The sequence below is a fragment of the Orcinus orca genome, chromosome 16, assembly GCF_937001465.1.
Source record: "Orcinus orca chromosome 16, mOrcOrc1.1, whole genome shotgun sequence".
Classification (NCBI taxonomy): Eukaryota; Metazoa; Chordata; class Mammalia; order Artiodactyla; family Delphinidae; genus Orcinus; species Orcinus orca.
Window position 1 is genome coordinate 39087364 of NC_064574.1, and position 26338 is coordinate 39113701.

The 26338-nt window shown below is 39.4% G+C and overlaps 1 protein-coding gene across 4 annotated transcripts in view; it reads left to right on the forward strand.

Moving 5' to 3' along the window:
* Positions 1-25460, forward strand: part of BTBD3 (BTB domain containing 3) — a 38922-nt gene extending 13462 nt beyond the window's left edge. The window contains exons 2-6 of one of the 4 annotated variants that reach the window (XM_033440319.2): positions 6480-6520; positions 16933-17218; positions 17704-17794; positions 18363-18481; positions 21491-25460. In XM_033440319.2, coding sequence (XP_033296210.1) covers positions 17076-17218; positions 17704-17794; positions 18363-18481; positions 21491-22523 — 1386 coding nt within the window. In that variant the 5' untranslated portion in view covers positions 6480-6520; positions 16933-17075 and the 3' untranslated portion in view covers positions 22524-25460. Of the gene's footprint in view, positions 1-6479; positions 6521-14252; positions 17219-17703; positions 17795-18362; positions 18482-21490 lie in introns of those variants that run through there. The other 3 variants (XM_004276473.3, XM_033440320.2, XM_004276474.3) reach the window with 3 other exon arrangements.
* The last annotated feature ends 878 nt before the right edge of the window (positions 25461-26338 follow it).

Consider the following 26338-nt stretch of genomic DNA (forward strand, 5'->3'; position numbering starts at 1 on the left):
TCCAGGTCACTTATCCGTTCTTCTGCCTCAGTTATTCTGCTATTGATTCCTTCTAGTGTAGTTTTCATTTCAGTTATTGTATTGTTCATCTCTGTTTGTTTGCTCTTTAATTCTTCTAGGTCTTTGTTAAACATTTCTTGCATCTTCTCAGTCTTTGCCTCCATTCTTTTTCCGAGGTCCTGGATCATCTTCACTGTCATTATTCCGAATTCTTTTTCTGGAAGGTTGCCTATCTCTACTTCATTTAGTTGTTTTTCTGGGGTTTTATCTTGTTCCTTCATCTGGTACATAGCCCTCTGCCTTTTCATCTGTCTATCTTTCTGTGAATGTGGTTTGTGTTCCATAGGCTGCGGGATTGTAGTTCTTCTTGTTTCTGCTTTCTGCCCTTTCTGTATTTCTGCTTTGTTAGTGTGACAATTCATTCTTTAAGACTTACCACTGCTACAGTTTATTTTATTTTGAACTGGAAACAGTCAGTACTGTTGGCCAAGACTGAATGGAAAGCATTGACCTGCCTCTCTGCTGCTGAATTGCACAATATCCCTTAGTTTAGGTTGTTAATCAATAGCCCAGTTGGAAAACACACCTTGTTTTTTATAGTTCTACAGCTGGGCTGAGGACCTGTGTAAGTATTTGTTTTCATTGTGAAGATTTTTTTTTTTTTAAATTGCCACCTTTTCTTGTATTATCCAGTTTTTCGGAAGTGGTGATCTTGCCTACTCAGCACCAACAAACACACGTACTCTGTAGTGAGGGACTGAGTTTGGCCTTCAGGCATGACACTGTAGGTCTCTGGAAAGACAGGGCTCACATCTAGACCGCCACCTATTTTCGTACCTTTGTTCATGGGACGTGTAGTGGCAAGTCAAGTGTAATAGTCAAACTGCATTTAGATGTGTTTTGGGGGGCTTACTGGGGAATCACTTACATTCCTAGGAAGTCTAGAAAATGATAAAATTCTTAACTAGAGTTCAGCAGGCCTCTCTTCTTAAAATAATCTTACTGTCCACATTAAAAATATGAGAAGGGGCCCAGAAGCAGCTCCCGCTCCAGATGCAGGTTCAGATGCCAAACCCGCTGTTCTAGCTGTTGCTTCCTCTTTTGCGTAGCCCTTCCCCCCACCCCCATGTAAGACACCCACCCAGGCAGGGGTGCATCCCAGAGTGCTCCCTCCCTGTTCCTGGTTTCTTCCCTCATCCCTCCTGTAGCCTCAGGAGATGAGGTGAGTAGGAGCTAGAAGCTGGCCCGGCTGCTGGAACAGGAAGGGCAGTCACTCCCACTCCCTACCAGTCTCTCTGCAGACTCCCCACCCCTCCCCCGAAGGATTTCAGCACATATTTCAGTAAATGCTGTAGAATATCTTTACAGGAATTAATAGATTTTCTAGTTAATTTAACACTATTCAACAAGTATTTCTTTGGGACTTACGGGATCAGCCCATGCTTACCTGACATTCTGGGTTACTTTATTATCTCCTTTCTCCTGTCACTGCCATGAAAGACTCCTCAAAATGCCAAAATCAATCCTGAACTCTGGGCTAGTACACAGCTCCTGACACATTCTCAAAATCATCACCAGCCAGTGTTGTGCTCAACCAGGTGGGTGTTTGTTAGGGATGTCGATACCTAATGGTGTTTGGGTTGGGTTATAGGAAAATCAGATGCTTGAGGTCAGATCAACCAGTATATTGATTTTATAGTCTTTCTATAATAATATATAATTACTGAATGTAAGGTAACTAGGAGGATCACAATCCTACTAACATGCACAACCTCTAAAATCGTTTCAAGAATGAAGCTGAGGAAGTGTTTGAACACCAGCTTTTTAAGAAAAGGCAATTTTTAGGGCTTCCCTGGTGGCGCAGTGCCAATGCAGGGGACACAGATTTGAGCCCTGGTCCGGGAAGATCCCACATGCCGCGGAGCAGCTAAGCCCTTGTGCCACAACTGCTGAGCCTGTGCTTTAGAACCTGCAAGCCCCAAGTGCTAAGCCCACGTGCCCCAACTACTGAAGCCCGCGTGCCTAGAGCCCATGCTCCGCAACAAGAGAATCTACCAAAATGAGAAGCCTGCACACTGCAACGAAGAGGAGGCCCCACTCGCCGCAACTAGAGAAAGCCCGCAGGCAACAACAGAGACCCAACACAGCCAAAAATAAATAAATATATATATATATATATATATATTTTTTTTTTTTAAGCAATTTTTAAATGAAAAGTCACTGCTGTATTTCCTTCGTCTGGACTTCTTCAAAGTCCTAACCTAAACTTTATTTCCAACACACTGTTTTCAATTACTTATTATAGAGGAATATTTTGATATTACATAATATCAAATACTGTACTATATAGAAATAGTATATAGGAAGATATTAAAATGGTGTGTTGGAGGGGGAGGCAGTTTCTGTCTAATGTGTGTCTCTAAATGAAGGAAAAAAGTGAATAACAAATTCTCTTAAATGTTGGCAGCAGTGCTTACCTTGCAGAAGTTGCTACTTCTCATTTTCCTATAGCAGAGAGCAAACTATCAGAGAGAGAAACTTGCTTCTTTCTTGCTGGTTTATATGAAGCTAGAGACAGTTGTCTACTCAAAGTTCATTTAAATTTTTCTCTTAAGATCTTCAGAGAAGGTGTCAATTGATATATCTTGTACCTTGTATTTGAATTTTCTGAGGTTGGGGTAAAGCTAAGGTGCCAAACAATGTAATAGAACAAATAGAATATTAGCTCCTTGACTGCTGTTAATTTTTTTTAAGTATTTTTTTAAATTAATTAATTTGTTTATTTTTGGTTGTGTTGGGTCTTTGTTGCTGTGCGCGGGCTTTCTCTGGTTGCAGCGAGCGGGGGCTACTCTTCATTGCAGTGCATGGGCTTCTCATTGCAGTGGCTTCTCCTGTTGCGGAGCATGGGCTCTAGGCATACGGGCTTCAGTAGTTGTGGCACGTGGGCTCAGTAGTTGTGGCGCACAGGCTCTAGAGCGCAGGCTCAGTAGTTGTGGCACACGGGCTTAGTTGCTCCACGGCACGTGGGATCTTCCTGGACCAGGGCTCGAACCTGCGTGGCCCTGCATTGGCCAGTGGATTCGTAACCACTTGTGCCACCAGGGAAGCCCCAACTGCTGTTAATTTTTTTGTGTCAGAGATTGTCATTTTCTCATGTCCTCCATTCTGTCTACCTAATGTGCAAAAAAATGGTTGAGAATTATGCTCTGAGAATTAATTATTATTTTCTAGTAGAGTAGAACCAAAAAGCAGGTATGTGTAAAAACCTGGCCCTGATCACTTACAGTTTTTTTTTTTTTTAAAGGATCTTCTTTGAAAACGTTTAGTAGCTTACCACAATCATACTTACAATAAAATCCAAACTCCTTATGATGCCAGGTGAGGCATCAGTGGTTCCTATACTTTTTGACCTCAGGACTCTTATACTCTTGAATATTTTAAGAAACCCAAAGAGCTTTTGTTTATAGGGGTTATCTCTATTAATATTTACTGGAATAGAAGTGAAAACAGAAAAAAAATTAATATTCACTTACTGTTTAAAAAATAAATGTTTTGATTGAAGCTTATGAAGAAAAGCTGGCCTCACACATATAGCTGGAAAAGGAAGGAGTATTTTAATAGTCTTTTCAGATAATGGTGGATATTCTATGATAACTTCAGCAAAACTTGAATGGTAATTTCTTAAAGGTTGATTGCTATGTGGAATCTAAAACCATCAGTGAACTTTTTATATTCCTTCTATACTAAAATCCATTGATCTGTCTTGTACTTTGAATGGACCTTTTACCAACATACATGATTCTGTAATGTAATAGCATTGTTATTAGAAAACATTGGTTCACTGAGTTATGCAGATCTTTAAAATGTTGACATGTATTATTATACAATATAAAAAATTACATTTACCTGATGTCACCTGTGTTAATCAGAAACAGTCTTTAAGAAGTCTTGATAGCTTGGGAAGCTATCAAGCTCATGGTGGCAATAATCAAGATTTCTAAAATTCTAACTTTTGCTTTTTCATTGGCAATAAATAGTCACTTTTCCTTGAAGTGACAGGTTCATTTCATTCATTTTTGAGAAAATGTCTGCTAAATACCTAAGTGTGAATAAGCATACTTTGCGTATTTTCTCAAGTGCAGTGGTGTTCCATGAAAAAAATGGCTGGTTCAGCTCTCACACAAACATTTGCACAAGTATTTTTTTTCTCAAGGCAACCATTCTATTTCAGTTTCACCAGAAATGCTTTAAGCATACTTCCCATTTCATCACATAGCATATTAAGAAAATGTATACTCAAGGGCTGAGATTTAATAAAATCAACAGTTTTTACTACTGCATCTCATAGAGATTCCCCAATGAAATAATATATGGATTATGGCAAAGGAATGCACAGTAGCTAATCTATTCACACAAGCTGTTTCATCACTGTTCCTAAATCCCCCAGCCCCCCACCCCCCACCCCAGGTGTGGGTGGGGAGGCATAGGGAAGGCAAGGCCCCTTGACAGGTCCTTCAGTGCTGTTCACTTTGGCTGCTTAGGGTCCACTGGAGTGACTGTCCAGGCTTAGGAACCAGCAGCTTCAGTTGTGAAAAGGCAAGAGTCACAGAGCCTGACTGTGGACCAGTCCGTAATCTGTTTAAGGCTCCCTTTTCTGTTGGGAGCAGATGGCTCCTCCTGTGATGGCTTTTGGTGATGTATCGCCACTGCCAGATGTCACAGAGAGGTTTCAGAGGGCCTCAGCCACTGTATCTACTTCAAGTACCTTCTGAACCAGTGCAGTTCAGAATTGCTTAAAATACTTAACACAGTAAGACACACACTTTAACCAACAGGCGCAAAACAGTGTGTTTACTTCATCCCACCTTCCAAAAAATGTGCTTTTATAACCAGTTGAATCCGTTATTTAGAAATTCAAGCTATATTTTTTGCCAACACACAATTCAAGCCATTACATTTTAACAATTTGTTTACATTATCAACCCTACTAATGATTTTAAAAATCATTGCTGCTGGTAAGTTTCCTTTCATAAACACACCAACCCAGCAAGAGACTTTGCAGCCATGGCTAGGGTATTCAGCTCCTCCACTATTGATATGACCATTTCCATTTATGCTTACTCCAGTAATGTAAGATGATATATAGACCGAAGTTGAGAATTCTTTATTTTGGGGGAAGAAAAATAAAACGTGATTAGTTAACACTCCAGTTTTTCTTAGTAAAGTGTTTCACCGAGACAGACACGTGTTAAGAAGTGCATTTTTCTGCTTGTGCTTGTGCCCTGCAGTAATCTGAAATGTGACATTGCCCATCCTAGCAGTGTGGTTTGTTTGCAGGGTAGGGGTGAGTTTCTAGACTATTCGTATACTCAGTCCTGAACACACAGGCCTGTTTTATTACTTTGTTTGAAGATTGGGTGTGTCTAATGTAGTAGAAATTCTTGCATTCAGCGTTAAGTACAGACGAAACACGTTTCAAAGCCACATATAAAAGTCTTCTTAATTATCCATTTTTTAAGATTATTCATATGACTGCTTTCCTCCTTTCAAGTGAATTGCTGAGAATTTATTATCCTTTCTAGTTCATTAAATCACTAAAATTCTCTACTGGTGCTATAAATAAATACGCCAGGCCATGAATTGAGACCAGTTGATAAAGGCAGCTTTGTCCTGGGTAACTGAGTCTTGCTCCTCATTAGCCCATACTTCTCTCTGACTATGCGAATATCTATTAAATTTTAGACTCTAATGAAGCGAAGCCTTGCTCTGAGCACCTATGGGGACTTGCTTTAAGTCGTGCTTTAGTATTTTCAGTTGGACTAGATGCTAGATGGATGCAATGTTATAAAACCACGTTTGTGCTTAGACATGTTCGGGAAGCCTCAGGACACGGTTCACAGATGTCTCAGTTCTTTACCACTGTACCTCGTGTAAACCTGCATTTCGGACAGCTGGAAACTTGACAGCCCTCAGTTTCAGACCATGTTAGCCCAGGACCAGTTGCACTCCACAATGCAATCTAAGGTTCTAGATGGACTTATAAGTGCTGGACTTGATCGTTCCTGTTACAGAATGATTGTAAGCCAGGTGTGAGTGTGGTGCTTTTATCTCTTGTTGGGAGGCATGGAGATGAGGCCCTTGGAGAACTCACCTAGTCAGACCACCTAAGGCAGGATGAAATGTGGGAAAGTGCAGCCTGGAGAGGCTGGGAAACCTTCCTTGTAGAGGTGTCTGTGGACTGCATTGTGAAGGATAGGTAGGCTTCTGACAGGTGGGCTGTAAGGAAGAGAGGGCAGGGAGGATGGCGGGAGGCAGTGGGCTCATTTCAGTTCAGGAATAGTCTTGTTTGCAAAGTGAGTGAATGAGGAGTACAAGTCACAGGGCTTGGAGTCAGGTCATGGAGACCAGAATGCACTGCAAACTGTGTGGCTTCCTCTCGCTGAGAAAGATGAGACAGAATTTCTTCTTTTTTCTTCTAGATAGATGCTTGGTCTGCACTCCTAGCATGCTGAAGCAACAGGTGAGACCATCCTCCTTTCACATGGTAACCTCTTTAGGAAGAGCAGCACAGAGTAGTTTGTTAAGACTTGGCCACATGCTGGGACTCGCCTGGTGGTACAGTGGTTAAGAATCTGCCTGCCAATGCAGGAGACACGAGTACGAGCCCTGGCCTGGGAAGATCCCACATGTCTCGGAGCAACTAAGCCCGTGTGCCACAACTACTGAGCCTGCGCTCTAGAGCGCGAGCCACAACTACTGAAACCCGCACTCCTAGAGCCCGTGCTCCACAACAAGAGAAGCCACCAAAATGAGAAGCCCATGCACTGCAACGAAGAGTAGCCCCCGCTCGCCACAACTAGAGAAAGCCCGCGTGCAGCAATGAAGACCTGATGCAGCCAAAAATAAATGAATTAATTAATTTTAAAAACTTGGCCACATGCCACTTAATAAATACCCCTTTTCATTTCCTTTTTATGCCATATTTTAAATTTTATGAGAGAGTATTACATTAAACAAATACTGACATCAACCAGGTCTCCTGTACTGAACTCTCAGTGGATCATGGCATCCCTACAGCTGGCTAGTAAAATGCTTATGCAGAGACCTGACTCCTTTAATTTTGATCACCCTTTTCAGAGACTGTCAACTCTTCATTGGTTTGGTTCCAGTCATCATCAATACCATGGATCTTGTATGAGTCTAGGCAGTTCTTGATTGTGGTAAAACCATTGCTTCTCTGAGTGTTACTTAAAAAATTTGGAGCACTAATAGTTGAGTGGCCACTTTTCGAAGATATATTTTTGACTCGAATGCTTTTAATCTACTCATTTTACTTAGGTAAACATGTAAATACTGTCTACCTATTGTCGTGTGATGCAGAGATTGGGGAAACCCATATTTGAGAACATATTTTCACGAATAGTCTTGACTTTCTAAATGAAACTTACTTGAGCATTATTTTATGAGCAACTAAATTTTATACTATACCTCCGGGCAGTTGTACTGACCTACTTCTATAGTAGCTCTTAATTAAAAAAACAAACAAAAAGAAAACTTGCTAAATATATTATTAGAATTGAATTTTTGTTTAAAGTACCTCATTTTCTTAGTTCTGACACATGCAATGAAACTCTGTATAGAAACCCCTCAACTTTTATTCTGGTTAGAACAGCATGAGAGATAGAAGCAACAAGGGGTACTTTATTGGTGCCAAATAATTATTTCCTGCAGCAAATGGTGGTCGTCTCTGAATGTTACTTGGTGTTGATATAGTTAAGGTTATGCCAACGTTTACAGTACAGTGTGCCTTTATATTGTGTCCTTCACAACAATCATGGGGAATTGTAGACTTTAAAGCTAATTAAAAGTAGCGTAAAACATATTTTTTTATTTGGACTTAAAACAGATTTTACTTTGAGTTTTTGCCAGAAGCTGGTTTCTATAATAACCCTCCATCACAGGCTTCTAATTCTACTTGGATTTTTTTGTTAGAACATGTTTTTGTGACTCAGTTTAGAAATGTATGTGCTTTTTTCATTTTCATTTGGTGGTCTCTACTCTAGAAAGGATATATGAAAAATTGGGTTTGAAGATGCCTGATAATTTCAGATGTGTTTGTGTTTTCCTGTAGCACAATTTCTCTCAGTATAGCAGATCTCTTATTTTTAGATCTTGTATTGTTTGCTTAAAATAACTATATTTCATTCTAGTCACATACATTGTAAAAATGAAGGAAGGCGTTTCATTAAATAGTAATTAACTAAGGCTCTTGTGGATACGTGTATGGTGATAGTCAAAACACAAAATTGGTAACTTGTCTTTTCTATGTGACTTTGCTAAAATAGGAAATTAAAGCTTTTTGGTTCTTGTTTTTCTCTCGCCTTGCCTTTAACAAAACTATCCTACTGATTTTACAGTGATAAAATTTTTTAGTGTAAGATAATGTATATCATTCCCTCAAGTGTTTTGGGGGGCTGTACTATGTTGAGGGAGAGGAGAGCAGTGCTCATTTCTAAGTGCCCCTGAGTGACTGAGGGCAAACGCACAGTAAAGTGACTTATGTTTGGGACTCTTGTTTTATCTTGCAGAGCTTTTTCACTAAGTTGTAGATGTTGGGGAAATTGGTTTGTTACATCTACCCTGTTAATAAACAGGACTGATATAGAATGGTGTGAAGGTTGGTTTGAAGGTGGTCAGGATTTTTTCTTCCTGTTCCATGTGCTCATTGGAAAAGTGTGGCTTTATCAAATAAAGCCAGACATTCTTTGGTTAAGTACGTAAGTGAAGAGAGCCTTTGGATTTTAATGATCTGAGTGTAGAGATGAGTTTGGTTATTATCTTCCTAATATCAGAAAAAAATATACTAGGCAAAGTAAAAAATATCTATGAAAAATATTTTTTATTTGACTAAAACATATTTTCCTCCTCTGTCAACTAAAGCCAACAGCCGACCTGGAAAAAGCCGCAGCTGTGGTCAGGCAGAGTCCTTCTTTCCAGAATTTCCAATAGGTTTAATGTCCTCTGTTGGGTCAGAACAGCCCCCCTTCGGGCCTTCTCAGAAGAGACCTCCTGAGGCCTGGTTTTACTTTTCTTTGGATAAATTGTTTTCAAGTACCTAGGAGAAAGTCATACATATAATGGGATCATTGTAATATGATAATAATATTTCTCCCTCTTAAAACTAATATTTTAATGTTGATTCTATTTGTTTGAAAATTATTAATAATTTCAAAGGAGTCATTTAGCTCCAGGTTTAACCTATGTATCACATTGTTGTAGGTTAATAAATCTTTGATTGATTGATTGATAAAATATCTTTAGCAAATATTACCCAGTTAATAGGCTTCTATTAAGGAGTTTTAAGTACATGTATAGTTGTGTGCCATGAGAATTTAGGAGAAATACATTGTATTAATGCTGAAACTCTTACCAGTCCTGGCAATGGAAATTCTCATTTTGGAATTTCCATGTAGACTTTTTACCATATCATCGGTTGTCATAGTAGCAGTCTCAATTGAGAATTGTGATTATATACTTTATCAAATGACTGGTTGATGAAAGCTCAATTATTCTAATGTAGTTCAGCCAGAATTCTGAGCCGGCATCTTGCCTGGTTAGGGGAATAATTAACCAACCTAAAGAAGAGAGCCCTTTTTTTCTGTTGAATTATATATATTTTACCTTATTTCACTGATTGTAAGGTGCCATCAATTGTAAGGTATGCCTTTATTTTATGTACCAGTGAGAAAGGGGAGGAGCCTGAAGTTATACTCATAAAATGCCATCAATTGTAAGATTCAGCCCAATTTCAGAGATGTTAAAATGTTGCAGTGGGGGGGAAAAAGGAATCTTATAACCAATTAAATGTGGCACATGTCTATATATACATACATAGAATTTTAGTTGGGTTTTGGTTATAATCATAATATTAAGATATAAAGAAAATTATATTAAATAAATCATTATTTCTAACAAACATTATACAGATTCTTTAATTCTAGAAATCTAGAATTGGAAACGATAAGAGATATTGTGTAGTCAACAACTTTCACACACAAGGAAACTTAACATGAGATCACTCAGAGTATATAAAAATTAGCAATTGATTATCTTGTTTACTAAAGGATCTTAAACTTTACGAAAGAATTTATAGTATTTTTTTAAATACCTATCATTAGAGTATCTCATATGATATATTTTATATGTTCCTCTCAAGATCACCTCATTTAACACATGATAGAGAATGATACGGCATTTAGCTGAGTTGTTTAATAGTCCAAACAAGGTACCCATAGACATAGCTATAATCATCAAATATCATGTTAACTGCTACATGAAATTTTAAAAGAATCGTTGTTCCTGCCTTCAAAGAATTGTCACATTCTACCTTTGGGCATTTTTTCCAAATTTAATGTACAATTTTAAGGTTAACTGGAACTTTGTGTGGTGAATAGGAAATGACTCAGTGAAACAGCCCATGAGCCTCATCCCTCCAGCCACACAGAGGCATGCCTTGCCCAAGTGTTTGTCTTAGTTATCATCGCCCTTGGTGCTAGAATTCAAATTGGGTCATTGTTGAGAGGCCAAATTGAGTTGCTAATGTAGACATTGCTGGGTGGCTCTGGACTAATTGCCACTTTGGGCTCTCTCAGGAGGTGGGTACAGCTGGGTATCCACCAACAGGTGGCCTTGAAGTCCAGTGGACACCCAGCCTGGAATGTGGGTTCCAGGTGCACACCTGGCATTGTGTGGGACCTGATCACAATGCACAACAGAGATCTTGATTATTGAACCTCACCTGCAAAATCTGAACAAGAGCCCCAGCAAACCGGAGCCTGCTTGGTGGGGCTGGAGCAAGCCTGCAGATGGATGAAATGTCAGTAGCTGTAAGCCAGGAAGATTAGGAGGGCAGGGAGCCAGATGAATCTTTGGGTTTTTGTGTTTTGGAAAATTGTATCACGAATATTTCCTGCTTTGGGTACAATTGTTACTAATAGTGGAAGTTTACCTTTGCAGAGCGTTTTCAACTTCTATCAAAGTGCTTTCACAAACATGTAATCTTGCCTTCAGGAGAAACCTGAAAAGGATGAGCTAGGTAGAATCACCCCATTTGGCAGATGAGTAGAATGAGGTTTACAGATTCTAAGTAACTAACCCTAGGTTCGCTAGTTATTGGCTCTTTTTTTCCCACTATACGGTGCTGCCAGCGCTTGACTGTATTTGTTTCCAAATTTAACATGCATATAGTCTGTTTTCCAGCAACTGTTGCTATCTTTAGGGATTGCCACCATTTTGTCACTTACGTTTTATACCTCCCAGATCAAAACATAACTTTCGCTCAGTACTGAAGAGAAAGATAAGCAAAACCAAAACACTCTTCCATCATAATTTATCAGGTTATATTATTCTCCTCTGTTAGGTTCTGGAGGTGTCCACCCTGTAGCTGTTTAGGTGTCTTGTAGTAAACCAAATACAAGTCCAGACAAGGAGTGCAAGGTTGGAGCAAGTTAAACAAGAGTTGCCAGCATTGTTAGTTGTTGACATCGCATTTGTTGGTATTAACCATGAATGGCTGGCTTTCTAATTTTCATTTTACTGGAGAGCCTCTTCTGGTTTTGAGTGGCTTCCTCATGGCTGCTGCGCTCCTGTGTTCCTTCCTGTTACAGTTCCTCTCCGTTTCTTCCCAGAAAGTGTCCTCCCATTCTTCTAGCAGTTGCTTCCTGCAGGGTACAGAGTATATATATGTTCATGGTTTTCATATCTGTAAATTCGGACGTGTGTTTTTCTTTTGAAGTAGATTAGAAATATGAAGATAAAGCATTACATAAGATTGTGGGGTAATTACTGTGGGTGAAAACTAGAGCGAGTGGAACAGACACAATTAAGCAAGCAGTCAGGAAATCTGCACTCTAGTCTGGACATTGCCCCACAACCTAACTGTGGACTTTTCACAAATCCCGTAATCTTCTGGACCCCTAGTTACCTTATCTGTGGGACAGAGTTGCATTAAATGATTTCTATAGTCCCTTTTAGTTCCAAACCTTACTCAAGTCCCCAAACTGAATAAACAAGATTCTGTAATACCAAATAAAGACCGGATGTCTGGCAAACCTTCCAGTGGTGAAGAGGATGATTTGATCTAAGTGAGCTTAATTTTGTTCATAATTTTATTATTATGGGGAATTGAATGGGAAGAGATAAAGGTGATTGAACTTTCCGGCAGTTATAAAATTATCTGAAATCCACTGCTATTCGCTAACCTTTTAAGCTTGGTTCCCAATCTTGCTCACCATTGCATGCCCGACACCTAATACACTGCATGATCAGCATGTTTGTATTTTGAGAATACTTTCATAAAAGATTGATGGGCTTCTTGACTTCACCTAGTTATTTACTTTAATAGGGCAAATTAACCATGTCTCATAACAGCTTTAAAATTCAGGACGTGTAGGAACAAGTGGTATGCTAGCCAGAAAGAAATTTTAGACGTGAAATTTGACAGTAGATACCAGACTGGTATTCTTTATTCTTCAACCCAGTGGGTGATGTTTATGGGTTACAGATTCAATAGATGGGATTTTAACTATTTATATTTAATTTCAAGGGGGGGAAAGAAGCCATAATTTGTGTTTAATGAGATAGACTATAGAAATGAAAGCAGAAAATAAAATGATACAATGAATATTTTGACTATTCAAATTAATCTGTGATTTCCATAACATTTTATTATGTTCTGCATCATGAATTACTCTGAAAGACAGATATGGCTTCTCTTTCCAGAAAAATAAATGCAGACTCCCAATTTTGCATGAGATTTGAGGGGTTTGTTTCATGGGCTCCATTAAGTTGATGCAGCCTTGCCTTCTTCCTTGTCTAGTGGCCCCTAGTCCAAATTCCTGATAGGAAAGAACCCTAGGATGTTAAGCCTTAAAAGTCCTTGGAAATAATCTAGACCAGTGTTACTTAAACTGTGGTCATGAAATCAATGGACTGTATCAAAACCAACATTAAAAAGAAAAGAATAAAACAGAAAATACCAGAGTGTTTCATAACATGCTAAGCATAAGTTTTGTTTTGTGACCTTCTTTCCATCTGTATATAGATATATGTGTTTGTGGGTGTTAGTACCGGGTCTGAATACAAAATGGATTTCTTACTGTGGATTGAGGGTAAAGTTTGAGAAACACTCATCAATTCTGGATGAACCTCTTCATTGTGTAGGCGCTTTAAAGGCTAAATGATGTGTTCCGACACTCTCCCTCCCTCCCCCTCCCAACACACACACACAGCTCTTTAATTTTTAGTGGCTGAGCCAGGACTGAACTAGACTATTTGATCGCTAATTGTGCTGTACCACAGTGCTAATTTTTTGAAATAGAATTTGAAGTAGATTATTTTAAAATATTAGGTGGTTCATCTGTTTCACACTTGGCATTTTTTAATCCTTTATTTTTCCCACTAATTGTCTCTGTCACTGCCCTTTAAAATAATTTGGGCTTGAGCTTCTTTTCCTAAAAATTGAAAAATATTTGGGGACCTCTCAGTTGGCTGTCTACACATCTGAATCATAGAATTTGACACTTAGGGGCTGATCAGAATTTCAGAACAAGACATGAAGGTTCAAAATTAAATTATTTTTAATTATTTGTCCATTTACTTGAATGTGAAACGCGGCTCCAGATGTTGATACCGGAACATTGGGAAGACCTTGTAACATTCCCTTAGTCGTGTGTATGAGGTTTTCTCAAACTTGAATGTAATATAGATTACTTGGAGAGTTTTATTAAAATACAGATCCTGATGCAGAGTCTGGCTGAGGCCATGGGTTCTAACAGGCTCCCAGGAGGTGCTGCTGCTGCTGCTCCTTCGACCACACGTGCAGTAGCAGGGACCTTATATTAACTGTCTTATTATCGTGGGAAGAAACGGTGGCTCTCAGTAAGCTTTTCATTGTCTTGATTTTATTCACATTTTCATGCCTTTCCAAATTGGCTACAAAAATTAAAATATCTTTCTTGTTTTTTAAAAAACTGGATTCTTTTTTGTAGTTAAAAACATGTCTTTAGGGCATCCCTGGTGGCGCAGTGGTTGAGAGTCCGCCTGCCGATGCGGGGGACACGAGTTCGTGCCCCAGTCCGGGAGGATCCCACGTGCGGCGGAGCGGCTGGGCCCGTGAGCCATGGCCGCTGAGCCTGCGCGTCCGGAGCCTGTGCTCCGCAATGGGAGAGGCCACAACAGTGAGAGGCCCGCGTACCGCAAAAAAAAAAAAATGTCTTTAAAACAGCCGTGCTCATCGGTCCTCACATCCATGAATAAGGACAAGGCCCCTTTTTGCAGCACTGTTCTAGGTGATTCCAGTTTAATAAATATTTCCAAGCTTCTCCACAAAACTTAATTTTCTAAATAACTGAAACTGAATTTTATAAAGAACATTTTCTAAAATATTATATAATTTTCTTTCTTAAACTATTACGTGCACTTTTTCCTTTATTCTAGCGGTATAAGAACAGTGTTTTTTGGAGGCTTCTGGTAAAGGGTGTTGAACTATATGCAAAATGAATAAAAACCACAAAACTTCTAAGTTATTGTGTCTGTCTTTAATGCTTTTTGTCTGTTTTGGCTTTCCAGCTGCTGGTAAGTCTGTCTCAAAACCCTTCATTTCCCTTCCATTCTAATTGATTACTTCCGACCTGAAGGAGCCGGCTACTAGGTTTGTTAGAAGTACACAGGGAATTAATCCCAGTCAAAAGGAGCTCCCTGTCCTGGGGACTTTCCTAGGATGGTGTTGGTCAGGAAGTTCAGTAGCACTTGAGCAGGAGAGAAATCCTTTGGTTTTAATCATATTCTGAAAAGTTAGCTCTAATAGGAACTCACTTGTTTCTTCTTTGTGCCTTTCTCCGTGTGTTTCTTTCTCTCTGTTTCTCACACACACACACATTGTGTGGTGAAGTGTGTCTGCAGGCAATTGGAAGTGTGTGTGTGTGTGTGTGTGTGTGTGTGTGTGTGTGTGTGTTAGCCCTATGACTGGGAATACGGTACTTGTAGTAAATACGTGGCACTTCAGGCTTTGTACGAAATGGGGGTGAACAACCTGTGCTAAAGACCATGGTTCTCTTTGCACACAGTCTGTCCTGCAGTGGCTTTGTAAACAGGTTTAAGAATAATAATGATGACACTAAAGAGGATATTCCTTGGTTCAGTTTAGTGATTCCAGGTCCCAGGGATTTAAAGTCTGATTTTAGTTGTTTTATCTTTAGTAGATTGTCGGTTATAACAGCAACCAAAGCTCCCATTTGTTGGGCCCTCGCTCTCAGGAACTCATTATTCAGATGGATGTGGTGCAGCAAGCAGGGCTGTGGTCGTGAAGGTGCATCAGGTGGGGGCAGCACGTGGCTGCTGCCCTTCAAGCCAGCAGGAGTGATAGTGCTTCATTCTCCTCATTAGGCCCCCCTAGAAATGTATGTGCATGTGTGGAACCTGCAGCAGGTGTTTTGGTTTTTCCTTACTCAGCAAAGCTAGAAACGTTGGAGGATTCACATCTATAAAAACCATGTAGTAGTTAGTACTGTTCTGATTCAAAGCCGAGAGAACCTGTTTGCATCTTAACTGTGCAGCATGTATCATTTTGGGTAGCCTTATTATTGGTTTTGTGTTAGAATTTGTGAATTACATTCTTTAAAACTGTGATGAGGCTAAATGTAACCATAACATTTAGGTTGAATGTTTTTGAAGTCCTGAACAGGGCCCCATTTCACATATTTTTAGTGAATTACAACCTTTAAACACTGATTACCAGATTTGTCTCATTTGAATCTTATTTTTACATCCAGAATGTGTCTTATGTTTCAGTGCAGCTAAACCTACTGGTATCATTTTAGTCTAATTAACAGTATTTTGTGATCTGGGACTCCTGTCAAAGATCATTATAGGAGCTAGAAAACACTGGGGGGTAAAATGAACACATGACCTCATCTCTTATTTGTACTAGACTATAACTTGCATTCAAAGAGACTAAAAAAGGAAAAAGAAAAATTTCATTCCTTCCCATTAAGCTGTAATAAATGTGTTTAATATGGTTTTGCTATTAATAATCCCTTTTAGCTGGTAGAATGGAAGATTTTGTTTGAAGTACTAGAATGCTGCCGGGATAAAGATTTTACTAGAAACAGAGTAGATATCAGTCCCTGCTTGTTTAACTGGGGGAATAAAAATGCACATCTACTGAAGAAAAATCTGTGGACATAAACTCTTCTCTTCCTGTTTTCAAATATATCTCATAGGTTGTTTATCTTATTTAAATGTACAATAATATAGTAGCCAAGAGAATGCAACTGCTGTTCCTTTAATATCAGAACTATGCACACTACAATAGGTGTCACTGTTTTGCTTGGTCCAATCATGACTGGTGACTTCAGCTATTGGCTCCGAGCACTGGCTGTCTGACTCCATCTGCAGGGCTGTAATACCTACTCTCCTCCGATCCATTCACCACACAACTTCAGCCGGCCGAACAGACTCACGCGGCTCCAGCACATCTTGCTAACCTAATTCAGAAAACAAGTGCTACGGCTCTCTGCCTGTCACCTTCCCGCAGTGTAGCATTTTCAGGTGATCTAGGAAACTGGGTTATTTTTATGAGCAAATAAGAGAAACAGGAATCATGTTGGGGATGTATTTAACAGACCCAGTACTGGATAAAACTTAAAGCCAGTTTCTAATTCAACATAGTAAAAAGGTCACCTTGCCCGGCTGAGAAAAGAAGCAAAATATCAGCTTGCTGGTCTCTGCTCTCATCTTAGCTCGTGCTAGCCTCTTTTCCTTGATGCTCACACCGATTTGGAATATCTCGCTATAAAGAGAGACCTACTGTACTCATGGTAGATGACAAGGAAAAGAACATGAAATGTCTCACCTTCTTCTTGATGCTTCCAGAGACGGTAAAGAACAGGTCCAAGAAAAGCTCGAAGAAAACAAATCCCAGCAGTAGCAGCAGCAGCAGTAGCAGCAGCAGCAGCAGCAAGTTGCCTCCAGTTTGTTATGAAATAATTACCTTGAAGACTAAAAAGAAGAAGAAGATGGCTGCTGATATATTCCCCCGAAAAAAACCAGCCAACTCCAGCAGCACCACTGTCCAGCAGTACCACCAGCAGAATCTCAGTAACAACAACCTTATTCCAGCCCCGAATTGGCAGGGTCTTTATCCCACCATTAGAGAGAGGTAAGTGCCGGGCCAGCATATTTACTTTAAAAGTTTTCCTGTGTTGAAGTTTCTGCTTTTGCACAACGTGTAATGTATTTTAACATAAATCTGTGTTTCCTCTTTTCCCAGAAGCTTTATTGGTAATGGAAAACTGCCTTGTATCTTTTCCAGAATAGTACAGCTGTTTTCCTCTTAGATAAAAATGTTTTTGTAAGCTGTAACATTTAGGTGACAGGGTTGTGTCTGTGGGTTATAGAAGATAGAAACCTTTTATTTGTCCTTAAGTCTAAAGAAAAGTTTGGATAACTTTTTTTTTAAAAAACTTCAGTTACTTCCATGTGTTTGCAGTGATTACAGACGCAGTTGTATAGTTGGAACCTTTATTTGTAGCTTTACCCTGAAGTTATTAAACTGTTGTTTAGCTTGTGAATCTTTTGTGGGTTTTGTATGTTGGGGAGGGGGTGTTAAAACGCTGTGAATTAATGAATTGCCTCTGTTTACAGAAATGCAGTGATGTTCAATAATGATTTGATGGCAGATGTACATTTTGTGGTTGGGCCACCAGGTGGGACTCAGCGGTTGCCAGGACACAAAGTAAGCAACAGATGCATTACTCGTTTAGTACTGAGATTTACAAAGAGGGACCCTCTCCGTGAGCCTGGAACTTGGGGTGGGCAGCTTGCCAATGGCAGGCAGTGCGTATTTCACCCGATCACAGAGAAAGCGCAGCGTCTCCAGAGGGCCTTGGCCACGCTTAATTTTTTTTCTTTGTTTCCTTTTACCCTGCTTTATGTCTCACACAAAAACATGCCCTCCTAACTCTACAGTCATGGGAAGTTGTTGTGATAGGTTAGGAAAGTCATATGTTTACCCTTCTCCGAGAAATCTGTTAGATAAGCTTTTATTTTATTTATTTTATAATGAGGGAACTTGAGCATCAGTCTGTTAAAGCCTTGATAATTAGCAGCATAGAGACTGGTTTGCGTGAACTTCTGTCTTTTGCTTTCATGGCCAGATCCACTGTACCTTGGCTTTGTCAGTAGAGCAGGTGTTAGGTGCTCTGTGTCCACTAAAGCTGATTGCTTAGAGTTGTTTTTCTGGATTGATTTGCTGAAAATGTTTTCAATTTAGTGCATGAAATAAGATTTCCCTTTCTCCACAGTATGTTTTAGCTGTTGGGAGCTCTGTTTTCCATGCAATGTTTTACGGAGAACTTGCCGAGGACAAAGATGAAATCCGTATACCAGATGTCGACCCTGCTGCTTTTCTTGCTATGCTGAAGTAAGCATCTTGTGTATGTTTGGAAAGAGTTTGTTTATGCTGTTTTTGTGCTCTTATGGCTTCACAGTTAAGTATAACTTCCAGGTAATAGAAAAGAGAGACTGATGAAGAAAGTGGATGCTGCTTACCTTGTAAGTGTTTTTGATGAAAACTCCTGTGCATCTTTCATGGGGAGCATGTGGAATGAAGCAGGCGTTTACAATCACACCTTGACATGGAATTTGGGGGCAAGTGGCACGTATAGTGATTTCATTTTTAATGACTTATAATTAAAGAAAAAGAACTTTCTGGTGTGTTATCTAATAGAGCATGTTCTCTCTGAAAGTATTGTGTGTGAAGAAGTCTTTAAAAAGACATAAATTATATTTTTGCTTCACAATTCCAGAAATTATATACATTATTTAAATACTACCAGTTAGGAGGTTTTTAGGTTTTCTAGGAGTTCTTGTCTCCTATCAGCAATTATAAAACTTATTATCTGTTGAAATTGTCTGATCTTGATGCACACATACATACACATGCTGTCACATGAAGTCAGATACTATTTCTCAAGGATAAGAGACATTTGCATTTTGTAGTAGAGGAGAAATTTTTGAAAGATGAATAATTTTCTATAGATGTATATGGATATGTTCAGAAAAACTTAAATTGGTCATACAGAAATGTAAAGTTATAAGATATAAATTTATTTAAAAATAGTTTTCTCTCTCCTGGGTCTTTTTCAGAATCCAGTAAATGTTGACCAGATAAATAGAATCCACTTCTGTGACGTGTGTTGGTGCTGGACAGTGAGATAGTCTACTGTGTGGTTAGGGTCCAGTGATTATTCTAAGTAATGTTTAGGTGATTTTTCTTGATTCTTATTCTAGCACACCAAAGTGTACCAGAGTTCAAGGTTACCTGCTGCTGTGGGGATTTTGAGTCACTGGAATAAATTACAATGTTTGTTGAAAAAAATTATTCATTGGCTCAACAAGTTGGACAGTAATCCCACAAACATTTAAAATGCTGATATATATTGTCTTCTGCCTACTGAAAAATAAGTATTATAGTTAGTTCCAGAACTTTAAAGTGTTTAATTCTTTATGTGTAGTATAGTTTTGAAATCCATTTGTTGCTCTCTAGAACTTTCATAGTGGGAGATAGGGAAATTAAAGGCAAGTGAGCACGTGAAGTACCAAAACATAAACTAATCCGCTACTTTTAACGAACAGACACTTTGTGACCTTGGTAATGTTTTAGAGATATACATACAGAACTCAGTTTTACCTGTAGCGATTTTTGTGTGTTGTTTTTTTCCCCAGTGAAGTTAGCTTTGTATATTTGACATTATTTCTGTTGCAGAGGAGAATGCTGACACTAGTTCGGCATTTTGTCATCACTGTAGTCAAGTAGACTGTTGTGTTGCCGCAGATATATGTACATAATTAGGAAACCCGAGTACGAGTCAGAAAATTCCGTTTCACCTAAGCCATTTGATTCATCATTTGACAGGCATCTTTTCTTATAAATGTGTTGCCTAGAATATATCTTGATACAGCTTTTTAAAATTATATGAGCAGTCCACGTAAAGTGGTAAGAATCAGAAATGTAGCAGGTGCCATTTACTGTCATGCTGGGCTTGATCAGCACAGTGTAGTTGCCTGGGATAGTGGAGGCCAGGTTTTTCTCACCCCTGCATTGTGGGTGAGTAGCCAGTACTACTGGAAAGGGGGCTGTCAAGAAAAAGGGAAGACTGCTCATTTGCCAGTTCTAGGGTAAGAGCTACAAAGTGCTGACCGTGCTGCAGAATCCTCCCCATGGTCCTGGTGCTGCAGGTATTTAGTCGAGCAGTCTTGCCATCTTGCCAGTGGCTGGCTTAGTCTATCAGAAAAGAGTAAGGGCTTCCTGGGAGAAAAAATTCAGGTTCCATTCATGATTGTGGTCATTTTTCTCATTGCCATCCTTATATTTTTGTACTTTGTTACAGAAGCTATTGCTTATTTCCTGTTACATGTGTTTCAGTAAGGAAAATGTCACAGCAAGTAGCTAGAAACATTTTTTAATTATGTTATTAGTATGTATTTTTTACTCATGTGCAGTTATTACTATCTCTTAGTCAGCCACAGCATCTAAAAGAAGCAGATGATTTCTATCTTTACATAGCATCTTGGGAGACTGACACTGTCCCCCAAAACAATAAGAAGTGTCTTATCTCCTGAAATGGGGACACTTCACAGAAGCACACAAATAGTGCATACTTAGACTTTCTTAACTTTGTTTTTTAATTAAGTGTATCTGGAAATAATGTATTCTTTAATTCTGAAGGTGGAAGGAATGTGTGGGGGAGAAGAAAGAATTTAGAGTTTAAAAAAAAAAGCCAGATACAAAGCCTGCGTTGGATTCTATGTAAAGTTAACCGGAAGATAGCATTGGAGCCCATATTTAAAAATCTATTGAACTTGGAACTACTTGAAAAATATCTTAAGATCAGGTTTTGTTTTGTGTTTAAGGAAAATCCAAGTCATTCTTATATAAAAGCGTCAAGATGCAATCATTGCTAACATTACAGTATTGATATTAAAGATACTTGTTTCCATCTGAATTTGCAGAAAAATTTTTAAGTAAGTCTACATACATATATTTCTCCTAAAACATATAGGGGTTATTTTTAACTAAATATAGTATAGTATATATAATAGAATTTTGCTATATTTTTTCCTCATATTCACTATTTTTGATTTCAGCCCTTTCTTGAATGTTCTAGTATCTTCTATATTTTGTAGCTTTAAAATAGAGGCTAGAATGGTTACATGAAGTTAATGTCTTTACTTATACAAACTTTCTACTAAGTTGAAATATTAATAACTTATGAATGTATTTCAGATGTTGTTTTAATGTCTAATCATGTTTGTAATAACTGTTACATAAGATTTTCTTGGAACTAACTTGAAAGTAGTTACATCTTTTCTCACTGGACACGCTCATTTTTGTGAAAATTCCGTTTACATGCAGCGCTGTTTCTTGCAGGTACATCTATTGTGATGAAATTGACTTGGCTGCTGACACAGTCTTGGCCACTCTTTATGCTGCCAAAAAGTACATCGTCCCTCACCTCGCCCGGGCCTGCGTCAATTTCCTGGAGACCAGCCTGAGCGCCAAGAACGCCTGTGTCCTCCTGTCCCAGAGCTGCCTGTTTGAGGAACCGGACCTGACCCAGCGGTGCTGGGAGGTGATCGACGCCCAGGCCGAGCTCGCTCTCAAGTCTGAGGGGTTCTGTGATATTGACTTCCAGACACTAGAAAGTATCCTCCGCAGGGAAACTCTGAATGCCAAAGAAATTGTGGTTTTCGAGGCAGCTCTCAACTGGGCTGAAGTGGAATGCCAGCGACAAGATCTGGCTTTGAGCATTGAAAACAAGCGCAAGGTCCTCGGGAAGGCGCTTTACTTGATCCGCATCCCGACCATGGCCCTGGACGATTTTGCAAACGGTGCTGCACAGTCTGGAGTCTTAACTCTGAACGAGACGAACGACATCTTCCTTTGGTACACCGCGGCCAAGAAGCCCGAGCTGCAGTTCGTGAGCAAAGCCCGCAAGGGCCTCGTCCCGCAGCGCTGCCACCGTTTCCAGTCGTGCGCCTACCGGAGCAACCAGTGGCGCTACCGGGGCCGCTGCGACAGCATCCAGTTCGCCGTCGACAAGAGGGTGTTCATCGCGGGCTTCGGGCTGTACGGCTCCAGCTGCGGCTCAGCCGAGTACAGTGCCAAGATCGAACTCAAGCGGCAGGGTGTCGTCCTGGGGCAGAACTTGAGCAAGTACTTCTCAGACGGCTCCAGCAACACCTTCCCCGTGTGGTTCGAGTACCCGGTGCAGATTGAGCCAGACACCTTCTACACGGCCAGCGTGATCCTGGACGGCAATGAGCTCAGCTACTTTGGACAGGAAGGCATGACAGAAGTTCAGTGTGGCAAAGTCACTGTCCAGTTCCAGTGCTCGTCGGACAGCACCAACGGCACTGGGGTGCAGGGGGGTCAGATCCCCGAACTTATATTCTACGCTTGAGCACGCTTCCCGGAGCAGTGCAGGCTCTGAGGTGCACACCACACTCCTGCTTGCTTGATGCTTAGCTCAGCTGCAGATATGCAATCAGCGCAGGTAGTTTGTAATGAACGGAGCTGTAGGCAGGTTCTGATTTCTTTCAACCTTTTAATTATGTACAGGCAAAAATGCAGCATTCAGCTTTTAACTCTATGCCTAAAAGAGCCAAGTTCTCATCAAGGCTTGTGGTTCTTAGAGTTGGATCTATACATCTGGGGAGATTTTGAGTTCTTTTCCAACTGCCCCACTGACCTCCCAGTTTTGTCCCTCTTAGGACAATTTTCAGATCACCTCAAATTCCCTTTTGGGCTTTATTTTAAATAGGAATAAATAGTCTAAAATAACAATAACAAGAATTATTTTTAAACAGAACCCTTCACTTCCCAAAAAACAGATAAACCTCAGTGTACAATTTTGAAAGACGTTTTGCTTGGTAATTAATAATTAAGAAAGTAGACAGTAGTCACTTTACCTTCTTATTTTATTTCCTTTTAAATATTTTACTTTTGGGCATTGCTTTTTCTTAAATCCTAAATTCATAAGATTGTTAAGTTTTAAACTGCAAAGTGTCAATGTAAAGTAAGAAATTGGAAGTTTTAGGTCATGACTTTTGCTACAGACAGATTTATATTCTTTTAATTTAGAAGACAGAATATTGCAGTACAGAGACTTCTTTTAGAAGTAACTAAATTATAAAATTTTATTGTCATTAGGAAAAAGTTGCAGGCCTATTAATTTAAACTAAAATGGTTTTAAAAGGAAGCCTAAAAAAGTCCCATACGACAGATAGTTTAATTGATCGCAAATTATAATACAGAGTTTGAAAAAGTCAGACCCTTTTCCCTGCTTAGCTTCTGATCCCTGCCATTTGCTGGTTTTCAAAAGTTGTACTGTATAGAATTCCTATTCCCTTTTTCCCATGAAAAGAGGACCAAACAATTCTTTAGATGAATGGAATAACAATTAGTTTTGTAGCACCACATGTTAATGTAATGAGATATTTTATTCATTGATTTTTTTTTCTTAATCTGTAATGTATTTCACCGGATCTACTTTGACCACATTGTATCTTCTTAGTTAATTATAATTCTGTCCTGTTCCTGGACTGCTAGAATCTGGCCTCTGGCCATCTTAAAGTGCCAATATATGCCTGCAGGGTTTTTAGAAAATGGTCTAGAGCGATAGACTTGGTGATACCTAATATTCACTGCCTCAGCATCACATCCAGCTCTCTTATTTGTCCACGGATAATGTAAACAAAGGAGGGAAAAGCTCATCAAAACATTCTCCTTCAGCGAAGGCTTGTGCTGGCTTAGTGCCTGTGACCCTGGTGGTGTCCACTGTGTTCACTCCCAGTTGAAGTATCCATGTGTTTCTGGGCAGCTTTTCTGCCCAGCGTGATCCTGAGATGGCTTCCCCGCCACCCAGAGTGTGGTCACTGGCCGCCTCCTTCTTCTGCTCTGTGAGCCCGAAGCTGGCTCTGGAGCAGGGGTTAGTCCTGGGGTGGGTGTGTGCGTGGGTGCCCGTGCGCGTTCAGGTGCGTGCCAGCTCAGGAACTGTCTCCTCCCTGCCTGGTCAGTGAGGGCTGGGACAGAAATGGTCCCCCTGCTGGCCCCAGCCGGGCCCCAGTGAGTGACTGCCTGTGCTTCTGGGCCACTTCTCCCCCTGTAGACATGGGCTTGTCGCTTCGGCTGGCTTCCCTGATGGAGGAGAACACTGGATTATGGGAAATGTTTTAATCACCTTTACCATTACCTATGTCTGTTAGCGTAGATGATCAAAAGCTATTACGGTGATTATAGATGAGTATTCCCAGGACAACTTTCCAAAATTATCTAACAATTATTTCTTATTAGCAAGATGACAGTAGTTTTGGCAAACTATGAAATAAAGGTACGTTTTCAATTTAAAAAATACTTCTACAAAGGGTTTTATTTATAAATTATGGTTAAACATTTCGGTAACTCATAGTTACCTTGCAAATTGGTAGACTATATACCTAATTGGAAGGCACTAATTTTTAAGCCAGAGGAGAAGAAACTTTATTTAGCACTAATTTCATCATATCAGGTTGTTGGCGATGGGTGTGATAACCTTAGAGTGAAGATTGTTCATTCAGTAACACCCATGGTCAGTGCTCCTGTTAGTAGCTGCCCTCCAGAGGCTGGGGAACCGCTGGGTGAGAGCCACGTGAGATCCTGTACACTAGGTGTGGAAGAACTTAATTTTATATTAATTGCTATCACCTGAAAAAGAAAGAAAACAAAACCCATCCATCATCTGATTGGCTGGTGCCAAGATCTGTGGGTTAAATTTGAAAGTTGTATTTAAAACAAGAAAATTTTATCTTTTAAATCCTATTCTCCCTTCTGCATTTTCAGTGACATGGAATTAAGGCTAATGTGCTTGCTTTATTTTCTTTGGTAATCTCAAATTTTGTAGCTTTTAAAACTAGAAACCATTGTTCTGACAAGGCGGGCAACTGTAGTGTATAAATGCAACTTTATTGAACAATGCCCTATAGATGCTTTTCCCAATGTACCTGGCAGTCTTTGTCATTGTTTATATCCTGGGGATAAGGGGAGCTAGGCTAGCAGTTCTAATGTAACATTCTTTAAGCATATCTTAATATAGTATTTAAGTAAATGGTCTAATTTCTACATAACTGTTGCACTGAACCGTCTTTTTTTTAAGGTGTTTAAATAAGCTCGCTAATTCAAGACACTAGCCACTTGTGCATCAGAGTGCTTGAATTCAGTAGCTTACAGCATTATTTATGAAGGAAAAATATATAAATATGAAGTACCTCATGTTGAATGTTATTGTACTGTATTTTTAATGTAACAGTGCAGACCTTGTTAGACACATGAATGTATATAATCATGTTAAGTGAAAATAAAACTGGTTCATAGATTTGTTTTCCTTAGCATTTTTGTAGGTCCCTTGAAATAGTAAAAAAAAAAAACTCATTCTGGCACTTTTGGTTCCACTTATATTTTACAGAGATGGTTTTTTCAGGAGCATTTGTTTGCTAAGTTATTCACATATCCTTGATCCCTAAAGAAGTAAAAATCTGAGGCAAAAGCATAAAAGAACAATGAATATGTTAATCAGTTACATTGTGGAAAGCCTGACTGTTAAGTTGATGAGAGGGAGTGAATGAAGTTGATGAGAGGGAGTGAATGGATACATTTATATTCCAGGAATGGAGTTTGTGGTTGGCTGGCATTCTGGGTAGAGTTGCTCAAATGTCTAGATCTCCCTGTACTCTGGGCTATTGATACCAGATCACATCTAGCTTTAGATGTGACCAGTGCTGCTGCTTATTCCTGCTTTGTTATAATTGCTTACGTCTAGGAATAAAAAAGATAAATGTCATATGACAATCGTGAATATAATTTTTAAGTCCTCAACTGTTTTCCATTATATTTCCCTATATCAAGTACATATACACACACACACACACACACACGTATAATTACACACACACGTACATATGTTTTTTGCTTTACTACAGCTTTCTGTTACTTTTATACTAGAGTTTATTGTGAAACCCTGTGTATTTGCTTAACTACTTCATCTACTCATAGTTCAGTTTCTATAGCATACCTACTCAAAGGATTTTTGGAATTATTCCAAAGAGTAAGAGAACTGGAAATACCCATTCTCATCAGCGTAATTACAGATACAACCTGGATTGCAAAGATCCTTAATCCAGGAAAGTCTTAGCCATTATCTCTTCTGGTGCTCTTTAAACTTAATCCACATGTGTTTGTTTT